General features: G+C 42.8%; 1 protein-coding gene across 2 annotated transcripts; it reads right to left on the bottom strand.

Moving 5' to 3' along the window:
- Positions 1-785: 785 nt before the first annotated feature.
- NAAA (N-acylethanolamine acid amidase) lies at positions 786-16,146 on the bottom strand. Of its 2 annotated transcripts, none has more exons than XM_074588702.1 (11): positions 15,124-16,146; positions 14,160-14,324; positions 12,151-12,277; positions 11,348-11,438; positions 8,355-8,431; positions 6,795-6,967; positions 5,840-5,902; positions 5,182-5,248; positions 4,696-4,724; positions 3,724-3,803; positions 786-2,133 (listed from the first exon to the last, which is right to left on the bottom strand). In XM_074588702.1, exons 1-10 carry the CDS (start codon positions 15,324-15,326, stop codon positions 3,728-3,730), a joined length of 1,071 nt encoding a protein of 356 aa, XP_074444803.1. In that variant the 5' UTR covers positions 15,327-16,146; the 3' UTR covers positions 786-2,133; positions 3,724-3,727. The 2 variants fall into 2 exon arrangements, with proteins under 2 accessions (XP_074444803.1, XP_074444802.1); XM_074588701.1 differs by lacking the exon at positions 786-2,133 and adding an exon at positions 2,572-2,883 and having other exon boundaries at positions 3,722-3,803; positions 15,124-16,144.
- Between the last annotated feature and the right edge of the window lie 64 nt (positions 16,147-16,210).

The raw sequence follows: 16,210 nt of genomic DNA on the forward strand, positions 1-16,210 counted from the left end.
ACTACTTCTGAACACAAAACATTGCTACGGAGAAATGAAAAGAAAAATACAACTTACCTTGCCACCAATTTCTAACTTACGGATTTATTAAGATAAAGACAAGAGAAGCTCTCCACTTTTTGAATTCTTGTTTCTATTCAGTACCCAAAATGATCAATAATCTCTGAAGTGACTTGCTTGATTACAGCTTCAGAAACTCCTCCTCAGAATCCGAATAATCAAGTAAACTGTTCTCTTAGGAATGCAGAACGTGCCGCATCTTTCAGAACCGGCAGTATAGAACGGGTGCGCTGTTCTGCAACAAGTTCAATTTATTTACTGCACAGTTGTTTTGAGCAACCTTCAGAATCCTCTCCCATGTGATGCTTAAGAAAGGCTACAGATCTGAAATGGATTAGGATTACCAAAAAGGATTACGAGTGAGAAAGACAGTACGTTGGCCTCTCTCATCTTAAGAGTCAGCTCTTACACTCTCTCAAGTTGCCTTTTGCTAAATGCAAATTTCTGGAGGAAAAAGAATTAAAAGTTTCACCCATTCCCAGTATTAGGCTGAGAAACCTTTCGGGCTTTGCAACTAAGGAATCTGCACCACGGAAACAAAAGGGTGGAACAAGCAAGGATAATGTATTTAACTTAGTTCTATTTAATTACTTAGCAATTCTAAGTCATGAATCCGACGGGACTCAAGAAAGCAGAATTGGCTCGAAAAAGCCATTTTACTTCCCCTTCTCTAAAAAGTGGACATGCAAAGCAGATGAAATCTCAAACAGAAGGACAATGAGCAAGCAATTCAAACAACTACAGATGATCTTCCTTTTTTAGAAAACAAATAACATACCACAGAACACCCAAACCCAATCAGCGCTACTTTTTAACGTTTCCAGCGTTGTGAAGACGGTTTTATTTAAAGCATCAACAATCCTGTCTCTCTGTCTTGTTATCAAATTCAAATTCGTACGCAGAAGCAGCTCAACACAGTTCACAGGTTAAATCCTCTAGTTTGTAAGGCATGTCATTTGCTACTTTCTTAGTGTTTATATTATTAGCTTATCATTAAATTAAGACCAGAAAGTTATGTATCCTTCTGGTTAGCAGAAAAAAGGATTCAAGTTGGCACAAATGCTTTATTTTGGTGGCAATCAGGATGTCTGAACATTTATAAATGGACGAAGTGCAAGGCTTTAAGAAAATATTTAAAAGAAAGAAAGCAAAATAAAATACTAAAAAAGCAAAATAAAATACTAAAAAAGCAAAATAAAATACTAAAAAAGCAAAATAAAATAAAATTAGACTACTTCTAACCGAGTTTCCTTTCTTGTTTAGATATCAGAAAACCCCACATTTCCATAATCTGCTCTCTGTCTGGGCCCGAGCAAGTTTGGAACAGCTGATGAGACAGAAACACAACAGGAGCAGACAATTGTTTCCTCAATATTCACGGATACCAAATATTTATACAATCCAGATCTGCTTGTACACGTTGAAACAAAGGCATTTGATTAAATTTATAGACCACTGAGAACAGGGGCAGACCACCGCCAGAAGATAATCAGCCTAACGCCGCGGAGGTCAATACAACTGTAAAGTTACACCTGTACAGATGCTTTTGTCAGTACTTGTGGGTGACTTACATAAAGAAAACCTGCTGGGATCAGGAAACAGTGCCTGCCCTGTGACTTAAAGCAACGTAATTCTCAAATCCCAAAGATACCCTGACCACTGTTATTTACATCTTCCTCCAGGAACTCTCTGGTTTTCCGATTTATCATAACATCGTTGTACGAAGTGGGTCAAGGCAAAGCTTGCAGCGCATTTATCCAGGCAGACAGAGAGGATGCAGGTAAGCAGGTTATGACACTGAGCCAGACTCAGCACAAGGAGATAAAGGGGCCACAGCTCCAGAAGGCGCTCTCAGGAACAGTTTGCATAACCGGTGCACGAATACCGTAGGCAACATGGCACATATCTGGAGACGGTGCTCGGATTTAATGCTCCGATCACACCTTCTTCTCCCGGGTAAAATTCTCTCTGGCAGTAGCAGGAAGTTTGTCCAGTGAAGAACAGGACCTCTAAGCTTCACGTGAAGGTAGCCACTGGTCTTGACTCTTTCGGTCCTTTGGTATTTCTGGGGTGCTGCCAAGAAGTGTCTGAATTCAGTGTGCAGTCATAGCACCACCCGACAAACAAAAGAAAGCCCATGCCCTTGCACTACAGAAAATATTCATAATCTTTCCCTTGAAGTCAACTTTCAAACACAGAAAAGGAAAACCATCCTTTCCTAACATCCCTGCTACCCCATCACAAGCTTCTCTCCTCCACTGGGGGGAAAAGCCTGTGTCAGACCTTCTAAAACAGCTCCTGATTTTTGATGAATAAAACCACCACGGTGTACAGCTACGTGAGCAGCTAACTGCTGCATCTCGCCCTGCGAGGCTCAGCATTAGCACAAGCCCCTCATGCATCAGGCAAAAAGGATGATGACACATTAGGAGTAACACCACAGGTCTTCACAAATCAAGCTAGCAGCTGCATATTTTTTATTTAATTATATTCAGACCCACACAGACCACGCAAAATATATGAAGTTTTTATTTATTAGTCAGCACATATGTACATTCAAATTGCACAACTCTTTCCAAAAACAGTAAAAGCAATTTTTAGCCATCAATATCTGCTAGAACATCAATGTAGTTACAATCAAATCAATCGAACTTCCATAACAGTTCATTAACGGTATCATCTGCAACGCTTCAAAGAATTAACAAGTTATTATTTCCCGAAAGGTTCACATAATTAATAAGCCAAACCAACTGTACTGCTTGTGAGAGCGATTTTAAAAGCATATGCCACTCTTGGAAAGCTTCAGCTTTTCACTCATTTTGTCTGTTGAAATAAAAAAAAATAAATGGATAAATTAAGACAGCACAGGTTTGTATAGAGTTAAGAAAGAAACAAAATCTTCATATTCTCTAAAAGAAAGGAATTACTCTTGCTAAAATCAAACAGCCGCTATAACTGCTACAAATATACTACTTAGTAATAGTTTTAAAAAAAAAAATAAACTGGAACACAGCTTCTCGTGCTCCTGCCAAGACCACAGAACCGGAGTTTCTTAGAATAGAAATAAACGTAACTTAATATCCTTCTCTGAACACATTAAGGCTACCACGTGAGGCACCTTCTGAGTTCAAGCACTTGGACTTTTTCTGCAAGTTCCCAGGACAAAACCCTCAAAGGACACTAATGTTCCGTCACCTGTGAGCGACAGTCACAAATTAAGCTTGATCTTTCTCCACACCAAGCACATCAACCCCTCCCCTGCTGAGACTCATTTCACTCTAGTGGGGCTTCCTCTCATAGTCAACCACCCATAGACATGTGAAATGTACCGCGGTAGTGGGACTGGTAAAAAATAACAGCTAAAACGTTCACAGAGGCAACCTCTACCTTTAGGTCACAACGCCACCCACCCCTTCCTCTCCAATAAAGCACTTTTCCTAAGATAATCTCCAAGGGTTTTGCAAAGAAAGTCTACACTTAACTCTATCTCTGAAACCACAAGGGAAGGTATTTACCCAAGGTCAATAAGCAAACCAAGGGGAGAATCAGGAATTCAGACTAGGTCACTCGAGCACCACTGCAGTGCCTTGTCCCTCAATGACTCTTAAGCTGAATTTTTTATTTAAGTACAAGCAGCTTGGAGTACCAGCACACTACTTACACCTCTTCACTTCGCGGTTCTGATCCACGTCTGGTACTTCTGTGGAAGCGCAGCGCTCATTACTGTGGTATACACCGTGTTTCTCGTAGGGAAAGAGGAAAAGAGTGAGTGAGTGACATTCCAAAGGCAAGAAGATTAATTTATAGAACTAGCAAAGCAGCAGAACAAATTTTAGTGGAAACAAGCGTTCTGCTTCGGTACGGAAGGGTTAGGAAAAGCGGGAAAGAGACAGATAAAAATTAAGGCTGCTGGCACAAATTTTTAGTGGTTTTGTTCCCCACTTAGTAGAGCAAAGGAATTGTACTTCAACATACATTTGATCAGCGTATTAAAAAAATTAGTATTGCTAATCCTAGCAGTCACACAGATGCAATCTCCTCCTTTCCAAACTTCCTCCCATTGATAAGACAGGAGAGCAAGTCCTGGTATTAATTTTGAAGAAGCCATTGCCAAGCTCTAATGCAAAGGTGCGATTTGCAGAACATCGCAGAACAATAATGGTATACTGACATAAATCTCTCTTAAAAATCCAGTAAATGGTACCTAAAAGCTACGTCCCAACTTCTTATTGCTTTCCTTTTCACACATCAAGCAGAGGTACATCAGAAACTCCAGCAAAAGCCGTTTTTCAGTGTTAACACAAATGCAACGGTTCCAAGCGCGAAAGGCACAGATGACTCAGCAGGAAGCCCAGCTGCTCCCCTAAGCAGTCACTCGTTTCACTACTACAAAGGAACTTCCCATTGCCAGACCAAGCCTAACAAAGTGTAGTTTCTTGGCTTGAGTGACAGACCAGAGAGGAAGGGTGCTGTGGAAGCGAAAACCGTGTGTCATGTGCACGAGCAGAAATCTAAGCTGGGAAACAAGATATGCAGACAGACACATGGGAAAATCCTAAGGGAATTCGTGATTGACTGAAGTGGCCTGAGGCATGGAGGGAGGCACTGATTAACATCTCCGAGTCTAATACTTACTTGTTTAAGACTGGCTTCACTGACAACACCTGTACAGAAAGTTTGAAGAGTTGTCATTTTGGTAAATGAAGAGGGAATTAAAAGACTATTTCGAAACAGCAGTAGGATGAAGTTATGAAAAGGAATAACGCAAAGTCAAGGATTTGTCTTGCTGGTTGGTTTTCTTTGGGGTTTTTTGTGGTTTTTTGTTTTGTTTTTTTAACATCAGACCTTTTACAAAAATATTTTAAAATATTTTTAAAATGCCCTCTGAAATACACAACATTTAAATTCTCAAAACTAACTGGTAAATATCACTTCTGCCTAACACTTTAGCTGCTGGCTGTAATATTTATAATTGTGCTTGAAATAAGGAACTGCACAAAGATGATGATGATGGGATTCACAGCTTTCAAAGGCCTGACAAAAATGCAACTGCATTTCTGCTTTGAAAAATATTTTTAAGCCAAAGTCTATGTGCCATAATGCAGAATTTAAAAGGAATACCTTAAAAAGCGTGTCAAAATTGATGTGCTGCTGTCCCGTAGCATTGAGAGCTTTGATGGCTGGAGTTCTGCAGGAAAACAACACCGTATTATTAAACACGCTTTAGTGTTCCAAAGGCTACCAAGCACCAATGTGACAACTTTCTCACTAAATGACTTTGCATTAAAATGCTTGCTTTGGCCTAAAATAATCCAGAGTTCTGCGTGACTGACTCTAGTCTCGCATTGCTGAAGGTGCTCTATCAGCGCACCACTGAGGACAGACCAACAGGGAATCTGCCAACAGCTTTTTGCATACTACGCAGCCGAAGGATTGCATGATGTCTGTGAGCGCCCTCCTAGCGCTATCAAATACTTTTTCTCTGTGGATCTAAATCCTTTCACTTTCACTAAACTTTGCTTTATAAAGAAACTTTTGGTACGTGCCTTATCCTTGCAATTTCTCATCTTTTATGCCATTCAATGCCACACAGACTTTCCTCTGGCATATGCGAATATTGTTCCTTACCTTATGTGTTCCCTTTTGAGTGGCACTACAGAAACCAAAGAAGGCTCCTGCTCAGCGAGCTAACACGTGCTCAGCAAAGAAAACACCCAAGTCTCTAAGCTTTTTAAAGCTAAAAGTGTTACCTCAACACAAAACTCCAAACTAAATTTACCTTCGATCGTCAAAAGGAGGAGGGGTAGTCCAGTGGTCATAGTTTGTCTCCACACGAAACCACCTAGAACACAACACACAAACATAAACGCAAATGAAAGGCAAATCAGTAGGTAACTAATAAAGGCCAAGAATCATTATCTCTGTATGGCCAAAAGGAAAAATAAAAAACAAACCAAAATTCAAAAGCCTCTTTTCCTCCATCTTTTACAAGCCCTGTTGTTTTACGAGATCCTGTGTTGATACACGCGACAGCCTTTACCATCAACTACCGAACACAAATGCAAAAGGAGCGACCTCTGAAGTGCTGCTGGCATCAGTGACAAAACTACTGCTGACTACAATAAAAGCACGATCAGACCTTTAAAGGGATGATTAGAGAGAAAATTATGGGCGTGCGTACGATGCAGCCCGTGGCATTCTGCTTGGAATACGCAAAGCCACGGGCCATCCGGCTGTTACCAAGCCAGTACTCACTGTACGCATTAAGCGCTGGTTTTCCCCCACAGGGCAACTATTTCGGATCTCCTTCATATATGAAGCTGCTCATTTCACAAAAACGATAGGAACTGTTATTTTTGAGCCTTCAACCCTTCGACAACATTGGGTCAAAACTAATTTTGAAGTGCTGAACTTACTGGCGCGATACTTGGCAGACTGACAGGAAAAGTCTCGTGTCCTTTGGAATCTGACTTAAAAAATTAACATATACAGATGCTTTTTCCACCCTTGACCCCCTGGACTGCCCCAACCTGACAAGGTGGTGTGATTCCTTCCTTAAAGAGACAGAACGGGGATTCATTTCAGAGGCTTTCAAGCTTCCCCTGTCTAATTAGTAAGACATGCCCTGGATCTCTCAAGAAAGTTGTGTCACTAACCCCACCTATCAGTTACGAGAGAATATGAAAAAAAGTAAATTTTTTTTTTTTTTTTTTTTTTTTTTTTTTATTACTTACGCTCCACTTAAAGGATCGAGAGGCCAGAGATCTGCTGGCCCTCTTCTATTCCTCGTTATGACCATGCCTTCTTTAGGCGACACACCTCCTACAATATAGTAAACTTCAGCAACGATGGGAATGCCAGCTAGTCTGAGAACAGCTGACTGAAAGTCCTCTGCTCTGCTCAGGGTCTAACGCAAAAAGGAGATCACAGTGAACCAGAGATCATAGAGCACGGTCAAGCACAAAAACGAGCACCGGGACATCTTAAGAAGAAGAAAAGGTCCAGTTTTTTTTGAAAACAGCAATTGACTGTAAAGCGCTACTTGAAAACATTTCTCTGAAAATGGTTTTCCAAAGCAACTAGCATATAAAATTGAAATATATGTTACAAGTAAATGAACTCAATAATCCCAGCTTTGCAGATATTCAAAGAAAACAGTAAATATACATACATATAATACACACACATATGTATGCATATCTATATGGTGAAAAGCGAAAAAAGCTGAGAAATCTGCCAGTCACAAGACAGAAGCACGTCCACACTCTGCAAATTCAATCCTCAGCGAAGTCTTTCCATCTGAATGGGACAGATGAAAGTGGACGAAAAGGAGGGAAAAAAAACCCAAACCACTCCACGTCTTTGTCTTGCCAATAGTTTAAGAGGATTTAGGTAACAACGGTGAATACGGCAGAAGCATTGCTTACAGCAAGCCTGGCTTCTCCTGCCATAACCAGGTGACTAACTTAGCATAAACCGACAGTTCCACCGCAGCCAATGAAGCTGCCTTTCTCACGGCCACAACCTACTGAAGTACATCTTTAAAAATGAATGCTGTGCAGGAACTAAAAACAAATACGGAAAACATGCAGCAAACAAAATTGTTCAGAAAGATGAGGAAAACCCTGGAGAACGATTAATTATTTCTGACGGGAACACTGCCGCGAGTAGTTTTGAGTCACAGCCTCAAATCACACCTCAAACGCAAAAAAAATAAGAACAGCACAGTATACAGCAGATGTTCCAGTTCTGCAGGGAATTTACCTGCAAACCCTATAATTCATGTTTACTGTAATTCAAGAATCTGAGAAGCAGCAGACCTGCTTTATCTTAGTAGTACCCTAACACAATATTCATAAAATGCGCTATACAAAATACCAGTCTAACTCCTTCTGCTCATCAGCGAGCTCTGCATTGTTAAAATGGTAACATATCAAATGTAGCGTAAAATAACCACTGGGTCAGATACTGACCATCTAAGAGTACGGCTGTCTTAATTTGTTTAATTACAAATCACAGCTAGCTGAAGCAGTCCCTAGCAAGGAAGTCTTTGCACAGCTTCTCAAAGACTTTTGGCATTGATTAGAGATTGCTCCCCCTGAAGGACTGGAATTGCCTCTCATACACATCACTGACTTTGTGGGGACAAACCTTGTTTCTTTTACGAAATGCATTTACTTATTGATCTATTGACTCTTCTGTGAAACTGGAAGTTGGAACATCGAGTTTACTAGGATTTTTTTAGTACAAATTACATGACTGTGAAATATGAGAAAATACCTCGGTGCACTTACATCTCGGACAAGCCAGCTAACGGGGTAATTCCGATTCAGAAAAGCAGCTATTGCATTTTCCCACCATCTACCACCCGCTGGAAAAAAAAAAAAAAGAAATTATATACATGCACGTTATGTACGCTCAGTGTAATCTATCCTCCCACCTTCCTTTCTTCTTCACGTCCCATCTCTAGCTCTGCAGTCTTTCCCTACACTGCATTACAAATAAATAAGCAGTCCAATAAATTCTTTAATTCTCTAACTATACCACTACCATAAATATCAAATTTAGGCAGCTTAAACCAAACTGACAAAAAACACACCACCTGAAAGGAGTCAGAACCTCTGCACCATCTAGAGTTCATCCACACTGTTTAGAACACTAAACACTGGATAGTGCTCCTTTTTTTTTTTTTTTTTCCCCTTTTTTTCCAGTATTACTTTAATGGTATCTATAGATAGCTCACGTAGCATGTGCTGCATAACCAGGCTAACATACCCTAACAAGCCCTCATTTCACAAAGCTTGTCTTTCGAATGCTGTTTTCTGTGTCATTAGATTTGGATATTGAAGTACCACAGAAAGCTCGATCCTCAATGAAAAAGGGCAGCTACGTATCTGCATAAAATGCCAACATTTCAGGAGAGGGGCTAAGAAAGAACATACCATCTAGCGGAAGCTACAGGTGAAATACAAATAGACAACATAATCCCAACTGAAGTTCACCCAGGGCAGCTGGCTTAACACCCCTGCTTTCCAGAAAGCACCTCAGACCCGTAAGGACAGGAGTGATCGTTATCTTAGCTTTTTGGTGTCTTCTGGAAGGTACGATATTCCTGTGACCAGTGGCCTAAGAGGGTGCCATAAAATGGTAGGGAGTCTGAGGTACAGGACAATAAGACGACAGTGTTCAGCGCTGTACAGAGAATACACGGTATCTCAGAACTCGACAGTGCTAGCCATTTCAATCAAAAACTATCACGTTCCTTTCAGTATCGATAACTTATAGCTGCTCAGTTTTTAAACCATTTCTATTCATAGCCGAAGGATAAGCAATGAAGAGTCAAAGGTGACTGTTAACAGGGACTAGCACTTTGTAACCCATATTTCCAAGAGGACTGCAAGTCTGTTCATACGATACAGTAGTCTACATCTGTCAGATCTAACACCACCATTAATAACCTCATTATTCATCTTACTGAAATATTACAACAATGGGGAGAATTACACAGAAATCACAAAACAGCTAAAAAAAGACGTAGCGATGGTATTTCTGTGTTACTGGAGAAAATTAGGAGAACTGAGAAAAACAGAAGGTCAAGTTTATAATTATTCATATGCCAAAAACAGAAAAAGCCAACAGAAACAATATGCTTGTCACTTGATAGCCCTTTGCCCTATTTTAAAGTCATCCCCCTTTCCAGCTATAGTTCTCATCATGCTCGTTTCCCTAAATTTTGAGTTCAGTTGTACAGGGACAGATAGAGCAGCAAGCAGTCGGCAACAGCCGATTTACGGGAGCACAGCATGTGCGGAGTGAACTACTATTGTCTGTAGTTAAGGACATCGGCTCCTCACGGACAAGAGGGGCCCGGCACACACAGAAGTCTGCAGCACTTGATTCCTCCATCGGAATCGGGAGAACAGAATGGGTTTGTGCACAGACTCAACCACCTCACCGCTATCTCTGATGGTCCTTATCCTGAGGGTTGAAGCACACAGCTGAGAAACGGCAGGGAGAACAGGACAGCAGTGGTTCTGTCCCCAGATTGTGACTGTTCACTGACGCAGACCTTTGGTCCACAAGATCTCCTAAATCAAGCCTTTTACAAAGACTCAATACATTTAAGACTTCATTTCCAAGCTGCGGTTAGGATGAACTAAAAGCAGTTTGCGTCTCTCAATATCAGTCCGGGACACTCCAGTTTTGAAAGGATTAAATAACTACACTAGCATCAGAAACAGGCTCTTAAAAAAAATGAGTGTAAACTATAGCAAAAATCTAGTGAATGCAACAAGGTAGTATTAACAAAAGAAACAGGAATCAAAAGGTGCCTCCACTCCACAGCGGAATCCCTACTCACAGAGGTAATGAATGTAACATACATAGTGAATAGCGTTTGCGTAACATCTAAAAGTTTTTCGAAAACAAAAGATTGTCTAATTAAAAGAAAAATCGGTTACCACAATCAAGTGAAAAATAAACATTTATTTTAGACGTCGGTTCCAACTCGGACTATGTTATTTCTGGCTCTAACAAACTGCTAATAAAGAACGGCAAAAAAAAAAGTCTTAAAGAGAAAAGAAAAAAGGAACAAAAGAAAGACAGCAGAAGGGATGGAAGAGGCAAACCCAAGCTCCGAGTGGGACGTACCTATCAAAACCTGTGAAACTCAAGTGCTGACGGAAGAGGCAGTGACCCTGCCTCTGCCTTCCTGTTACGAGCCCTTCTGTGGTCAAGTTTTAGTTCTCATAGTAACATCTCTCAGCTTTGCTCTACTACCAGATCTCTCCTCAGCCACCTTTCCAGTCTCTCCCTGCTGCCTTTCCCCTAGATCTCAGTCTTACCCTTCTCTTCCCATCCTCTCTTTCAAGCTGCCTTATGGGGACAGAGAAACACGCAATACAGAGAAAGGAAGAGAGAACTAGCAGAGCAGCTGTTTATTTGCTATACACCACCACATCTTCTTCTCTCAACGCCTGCTCTGCCACCTCCCATCGAGTCTCTTGAACAGACCGCATCAATTTGTCTCTTAAGGCTTTCCCCGAGGTTCTCTGTCTACTTTGACACTTTGGAAGCTCAGGTAACACTGCGCTGACAAACACCAGAAAACTGGCAGCATGTGTGCTTTCATCCCCTGAGGGCCAGAGAAGCCGTTCAATTTCAGCTCCTTCCAGGCAACCTTAGTCATATTTTTCCCTCTGGGAGAAGGCGAGAGAGAAGGGAGAGAGCAGGCAATGATCGACTGAAATAGTGTACGTAACAAGCGTGGCAGACAGATTTATTTTACCTCGCTGATCACCCGAGATCGTGAACTTGTGTGGACTTTGTCCAGTCCATAAGCCTACGTAACCAAGAAACGTGGTGCCTTGGTATGCTACCTGAAACCAGGAAACATACGTTATTTTAGCCTTCTACTACTTAAAATATAGGCAACAGTCTGAAGCGGCATCCTGTACTTTTTCCTTTTCCTTAAATTACAGTAAAACTTACCAAGTAAATGATAAAAAGACTCTAAGGACCAAAATTCACTGCGTTTAATTTATTAATGATCAACGACTGCTATAAAACTTTTGCTCAAGTTAGCGAGTAGCCAAGAAAAAAATTCTCCCTTTGCAAAACAGACCAATGAATATTAAGAAAATCAGGCTACCGAGGACTGCACTAGCAACTTGTTCATTTTTGGATTTTTTCATCTAACACACACATATATCGGTCACAGAAATTAACAAGGCCTTAAGAAAAAGCCTGAGAATTGACCCCTGCCAAAACTAAAGTCTTTTCTATATTCTCCGGTATTTCTTTTCTTTTTTTATCTCAAGATATTCTTCTTCAAAACATCTCCTTCCAAATAATGATCCTGAGATACTAGATTATGCTGATTTATCACCACTAAATGGATGTCCAGAAAGCCAAGAAAACCAGCATTCATCCCGCATCCCTGGAGAGAGTGACTGTGGTGCTCCAATAATCCAGTAACCTTGGGATGGGATCCGCATTCCTACACTAAATCCCACTACGCCTACGCCGCCGCACGACCATACCCCGTTCCTTCAGGGAATACCCCCCAGCCACAGCAACCACAGATCATACCTGCCCGCTTTTTATAAACCGCACGTCAATTGTAATCTTGCTTAATATATCGACAAAATCGTAATCCAGGTTCCGACCATGGTAAATGTTTCCTTTGTCATCCTGAGCGACAATACTAGTACAGAACCTTCAAAAACAAAAAGGAGAAAGAATTATTTAAGGAAAAGCTATGACAACGCTTTCTATATTATAGTTGAACTCGCTCAACGTTTCAGGAGTAACTAAGTTTATCTTCTGCAAAGTATTTTACTAATTTACTTACTAATGTAAGCATACAAACAAGAGTTTGCATTGCATCATTAGAACTTACACTTCCCAAGCTGAAAGAATAGTCTCATCCTATACTTTTTGAAAAAATTTCTTACAGGTTTTATGTTCAAATCGGGGGGGGGGGGTGTGTGCAGGAGGAGGGAAAGGGACAGAATGGTTTGACTGAAGCTCTGCGTAACTACACAATGCTATAATATCTTACATGATTTATGCGCTATACCCATATGGGAAAGTCCTTTCCCACGAAGTCTAACATACAAAACTGTACAATACTTAAATCGTCAGGTCCCACCTGGCTCAGAAAGTCAAAAGCTGCACAACTGTCCGTATCAGGACAGATATTACAGACCAGGTAGGAAGCAGCATTTCCACTTGGGAAAAACTGCCTTAGTTCATTTTATTTCTTTTCTAAATCCAGATTAAAATCTGACATCTAAAAACGTCCACAAAGTATCAGTCTGAAACTTTATAGATTTCATTTTGACCGTTACAGATTATTTCATTTCAATTTGGGCCCTGTTTATTTTTAATTACAAGTAGATTAAAAAAAAAAATAATCAAGCAAAGTCCTTTCAAACGGAAAACATCAATTGTGATTAAACTGTGAGACATTTCAATAATAGTCTAACCTCTTGAACAGGAAGCGGGCTGAAATGTCATTTTGTAATTACTTTCAGTTTCGATGAAACAGGGGTTTTTGTGAAATATATCAAATTAGCAGGGATTTTTTTTTCCTCTGGAGTTACAAGTTTGCCATTCCAGTGATGCACAGCACTGTCTTTCAAAAGCGTAAAGGTAAAAAAAATTTTGCGGACAAGTAGTTCGTTCCCAGTTGATGTTTTTTCTTCAGTACCGTGAGAGCTGAGAAGCTTAAAATTTCACAGGCCTTACCACAGCTAAGAACGATAAGCATCCTCTGTGAAATACTACGAAAGTTAACATTTGAATGACTACATTATCTGATATTAATCCTCATTTAAAAAAAGATCACTTTCACCGGATACCACCCGATAAGAAAATTAACAATCAAAATGGGTAGAAGTGGCTGTATGCACGTTTTTTATTGAAATCTACACAGAGCAGTATCTTTAGGATCCTTACAGGCAACACCAACTGTTCGTTATTCTCCTGCACATGCTTCCAGGGCAAAAAAAGACAGTGAAACTGAGTGGTTTTTTCTACTGAGGTTTTGTTTGTTGTCATAAAGATACTACATCCATTTTCCATTGTGCAAATGAAAAAGTTACATTATAGCCATTGTAAACATTCATCCGGAAAACAGTCTGGAAGCAACTTCATCTCAGACGAACGGTTAAAATAACTAGATCGCAACTAATTCTCCTAGCTTCCTACTTCGTGAAATAGGACAGTTTAAGTAACAAGAGCACATTACGTGATCTTTGAAGATAAAGGAACCCAAATCCTTTGAACGGATGGCCCTTACTTGTTAGCAGGTATTATTTTTATGCTCTTATACAGGTATACATACAGAAAAACATTACAGCTACATATCGCCCTTATTAACACATAAAAACACTGTTCTACGTTTCTTCTTCAATTCAGGATACAAACCACCTAATGAGAAGAACACCTTCCAGCAGAACGTATGAAACGGTATGAGAATGAACAGAGCGAATCGTCTGCCACATGTCACCTGCCTGTCACCAGCTCTCCCGCATGGAACTAAAAAGCATCTTCGCATCCATTTCTACCAGATTCTGTAAGTACCAGACACTCACACGGTAGACTCGTAGGCAAAGTTAAGCAGGACTCCGTCTCCAAGGCTTATTCCCAGCGCTTTGCAAAGTCCCAGAATTTCCCCCGCGAAGGGTTGCGGCATAAACAACTCCAGTTCTGCTGCTATCATCCGAATAACTTTGTGGGCCCATTTGGGTACACGTTCACTGCAAAAAACACTCAAGGCATTAGCTGAGAAAGAAACAAGGAGGTTTGCAACTTGCGCCTGGCAGTCAGATGCTGAAGGAGTCTGCCGCTACCCTCATCAGCCTGTCCCAGATGATGCCAACCACCCAGGAGCAGCTTCTCCCATGCTTTATCAGACATCCCTGCATCCCGTCCCTCACCGAATCCCCCTGTCTTCTGCGCGACCCCAAAACAGCCTGCGTGACCCCACTAAAACTTTCTGCACAGGCTTCCTACACTTGAGATTTTTTTTATTCCTAGCAGGGACCTCCCCAATCCAATCTGTCAGGTTCCTAAGGGCATAGGCAACCACAGATGGTTTGGGTGGGAAGGGACCTCAAAAATCACCCAGTGCCACCCCCTGCCCTGGGCAGGGACACCTCCCACCAGCCCAGGCTGCTCCCAGCCCCGTCCAACCTGGCCTTGAACCCCTCCAGGGATGGGGCAGCCACAGCTTCTCTGGGCAACCTGGGCCAGGGTCCCACCGCCCTCACAGCCAAGAATTTCTTCCTCAGATCTCATCTCAATCTCCCCTCTTTCAGGTTAAAACCGTGAATTTTCGAGTTCAGACAAGTTCCGCCGTGCAGCATCCCTTCGCCCTATTCCCTCGGGCCGCGCAGCAGCGGGTCTGCCGGGGGATGACAAGGGCTCCGCGGCAGGGACCGTGGCCACCCCGCCCGCCGCCCCACCGGGGAGAAGGGCTGCCTGACAGCGCCCCGCCCGCGGCCATGTCACACCCCCCTTTCCCCCGAGGCGGCCCCGCCGCCGCCCCGCACTCACTCGATGACCCGCGCGACGGCGGCCCGCAGGAAGGCGGGATCGAAGTGCCGCAGCACCGGCAGCCACCTCTCCTCGGCGGGGCTGTCCAGGCTCACGTTACACAGAAGCGGGGCCACCGCGGGGGGAACCGGGCTCGCCGCCGCCGCCGCTACCGCCCCGCACAGCAGCGCCAGCAGCCCCCACGGCAGGGACCCCCGCCCCATAGCGCCGGACGCGGCCGCCGGCGGACAGCCAGCCCGCCCGGCCCCAGCCCGCCCCGCCGGCTAAGGGGAAGGGCCGGGACATGGCGGCGGCCCGGGACCGCCCTCCTCAGGCACCCGCCCCGCGGCGACGAGCGGCCGGCCTGCAGCCTGCGCCGGGGGAACGGCGTCGCCTGGCGTCAGGGCAGGCGAGTCGGCCGCCGCGCTCCCTCCCTGCCCAGGCTGCCCCCGCCGTAGGGACTCGAGTGGGGACAGGATGCACAGGCAGTGATGAAATAACAGGGAAAATAAAGGTATAACCGAGCCGTTAACAGCTACGTTTCATTTTGGCAAAGAGGTTAGGAAAGGCAGGCCAAAACTCTCGTTTTTGCAAGTAGGGGAGAGGAGACAAGCCCGGGCCCAGCAACAACAAGGCCCAGCTCACAGCTCGCTAAACCCCACTGCGAGGATGTCAGCAAGGGAGAGAAGGGAAGAGAAATTAAACACTTGTCCTCTATGACAAAAAATTAATTGCTTCTCCGTTTCAGCCTCAGAAGTTACTAGGTTTTGGACACATGCCCATAAAGGGAATAAAAGAAATGGGGGAAAGGGAGTTTTATCCAAGAACATATCATACATCTCCCCTTCCTGTGGTTTCATCCCCATACCACTACTGCTCCTCTGCATCCCTTCACCTCTCCCGCTCCTACATTCTCCACCTGGCAACTCATTGCTATTATTCCAAGTAGCAATCCCTGCCTTTTCCCTCAGCAGAGAATTGAATTTGAAGGTAACATACAAAGCGGTATACAGTTATACTTTGTTCTTCTCGCCTGTCTGAAGCCTCTATAAGCTTTGTTGCTTTAAGAAGCAAGATGCAAGAACACACCACACACACCCCACCACAA

Source organism: Larus michahellis, chromosome 5 (genome assembly GCF_964199755.1).
Source record: "Larus michahellis chromosome 5, bLarMic1.1, whole genome shotgun sequence".
Classification (NCBI taxonomy): domain Eukaryota; kingdom Metazoa; phylum Chordata; class Aves; order Charadriiformes; family Laridae; genus Larus; species Larus michahellis.

Coding starts and splice junctions, on each gene's coding strand:
- NAAA (XM_074588702.1), bottom strand. CDS start 15,326: ATGGGGCGGGGGTCCCTGCCGTGGGGGCTGCTGGCGCTGCTGTGCGGG. Junction 11,439..12,150: donor GGTTTATAAAAAGCGGGCAG/GTATGATCTGTG, acceptor TCCTGGTTTCAG/GTAGCATACCAAGGCACCAC. Junction 3,804..4,695: donor GTGAAGCCAGTCTTAAACAA/GTAAGTATTAGA, acceptor TTTCCCTACGAG/AAACACGGTGTATACCACAG.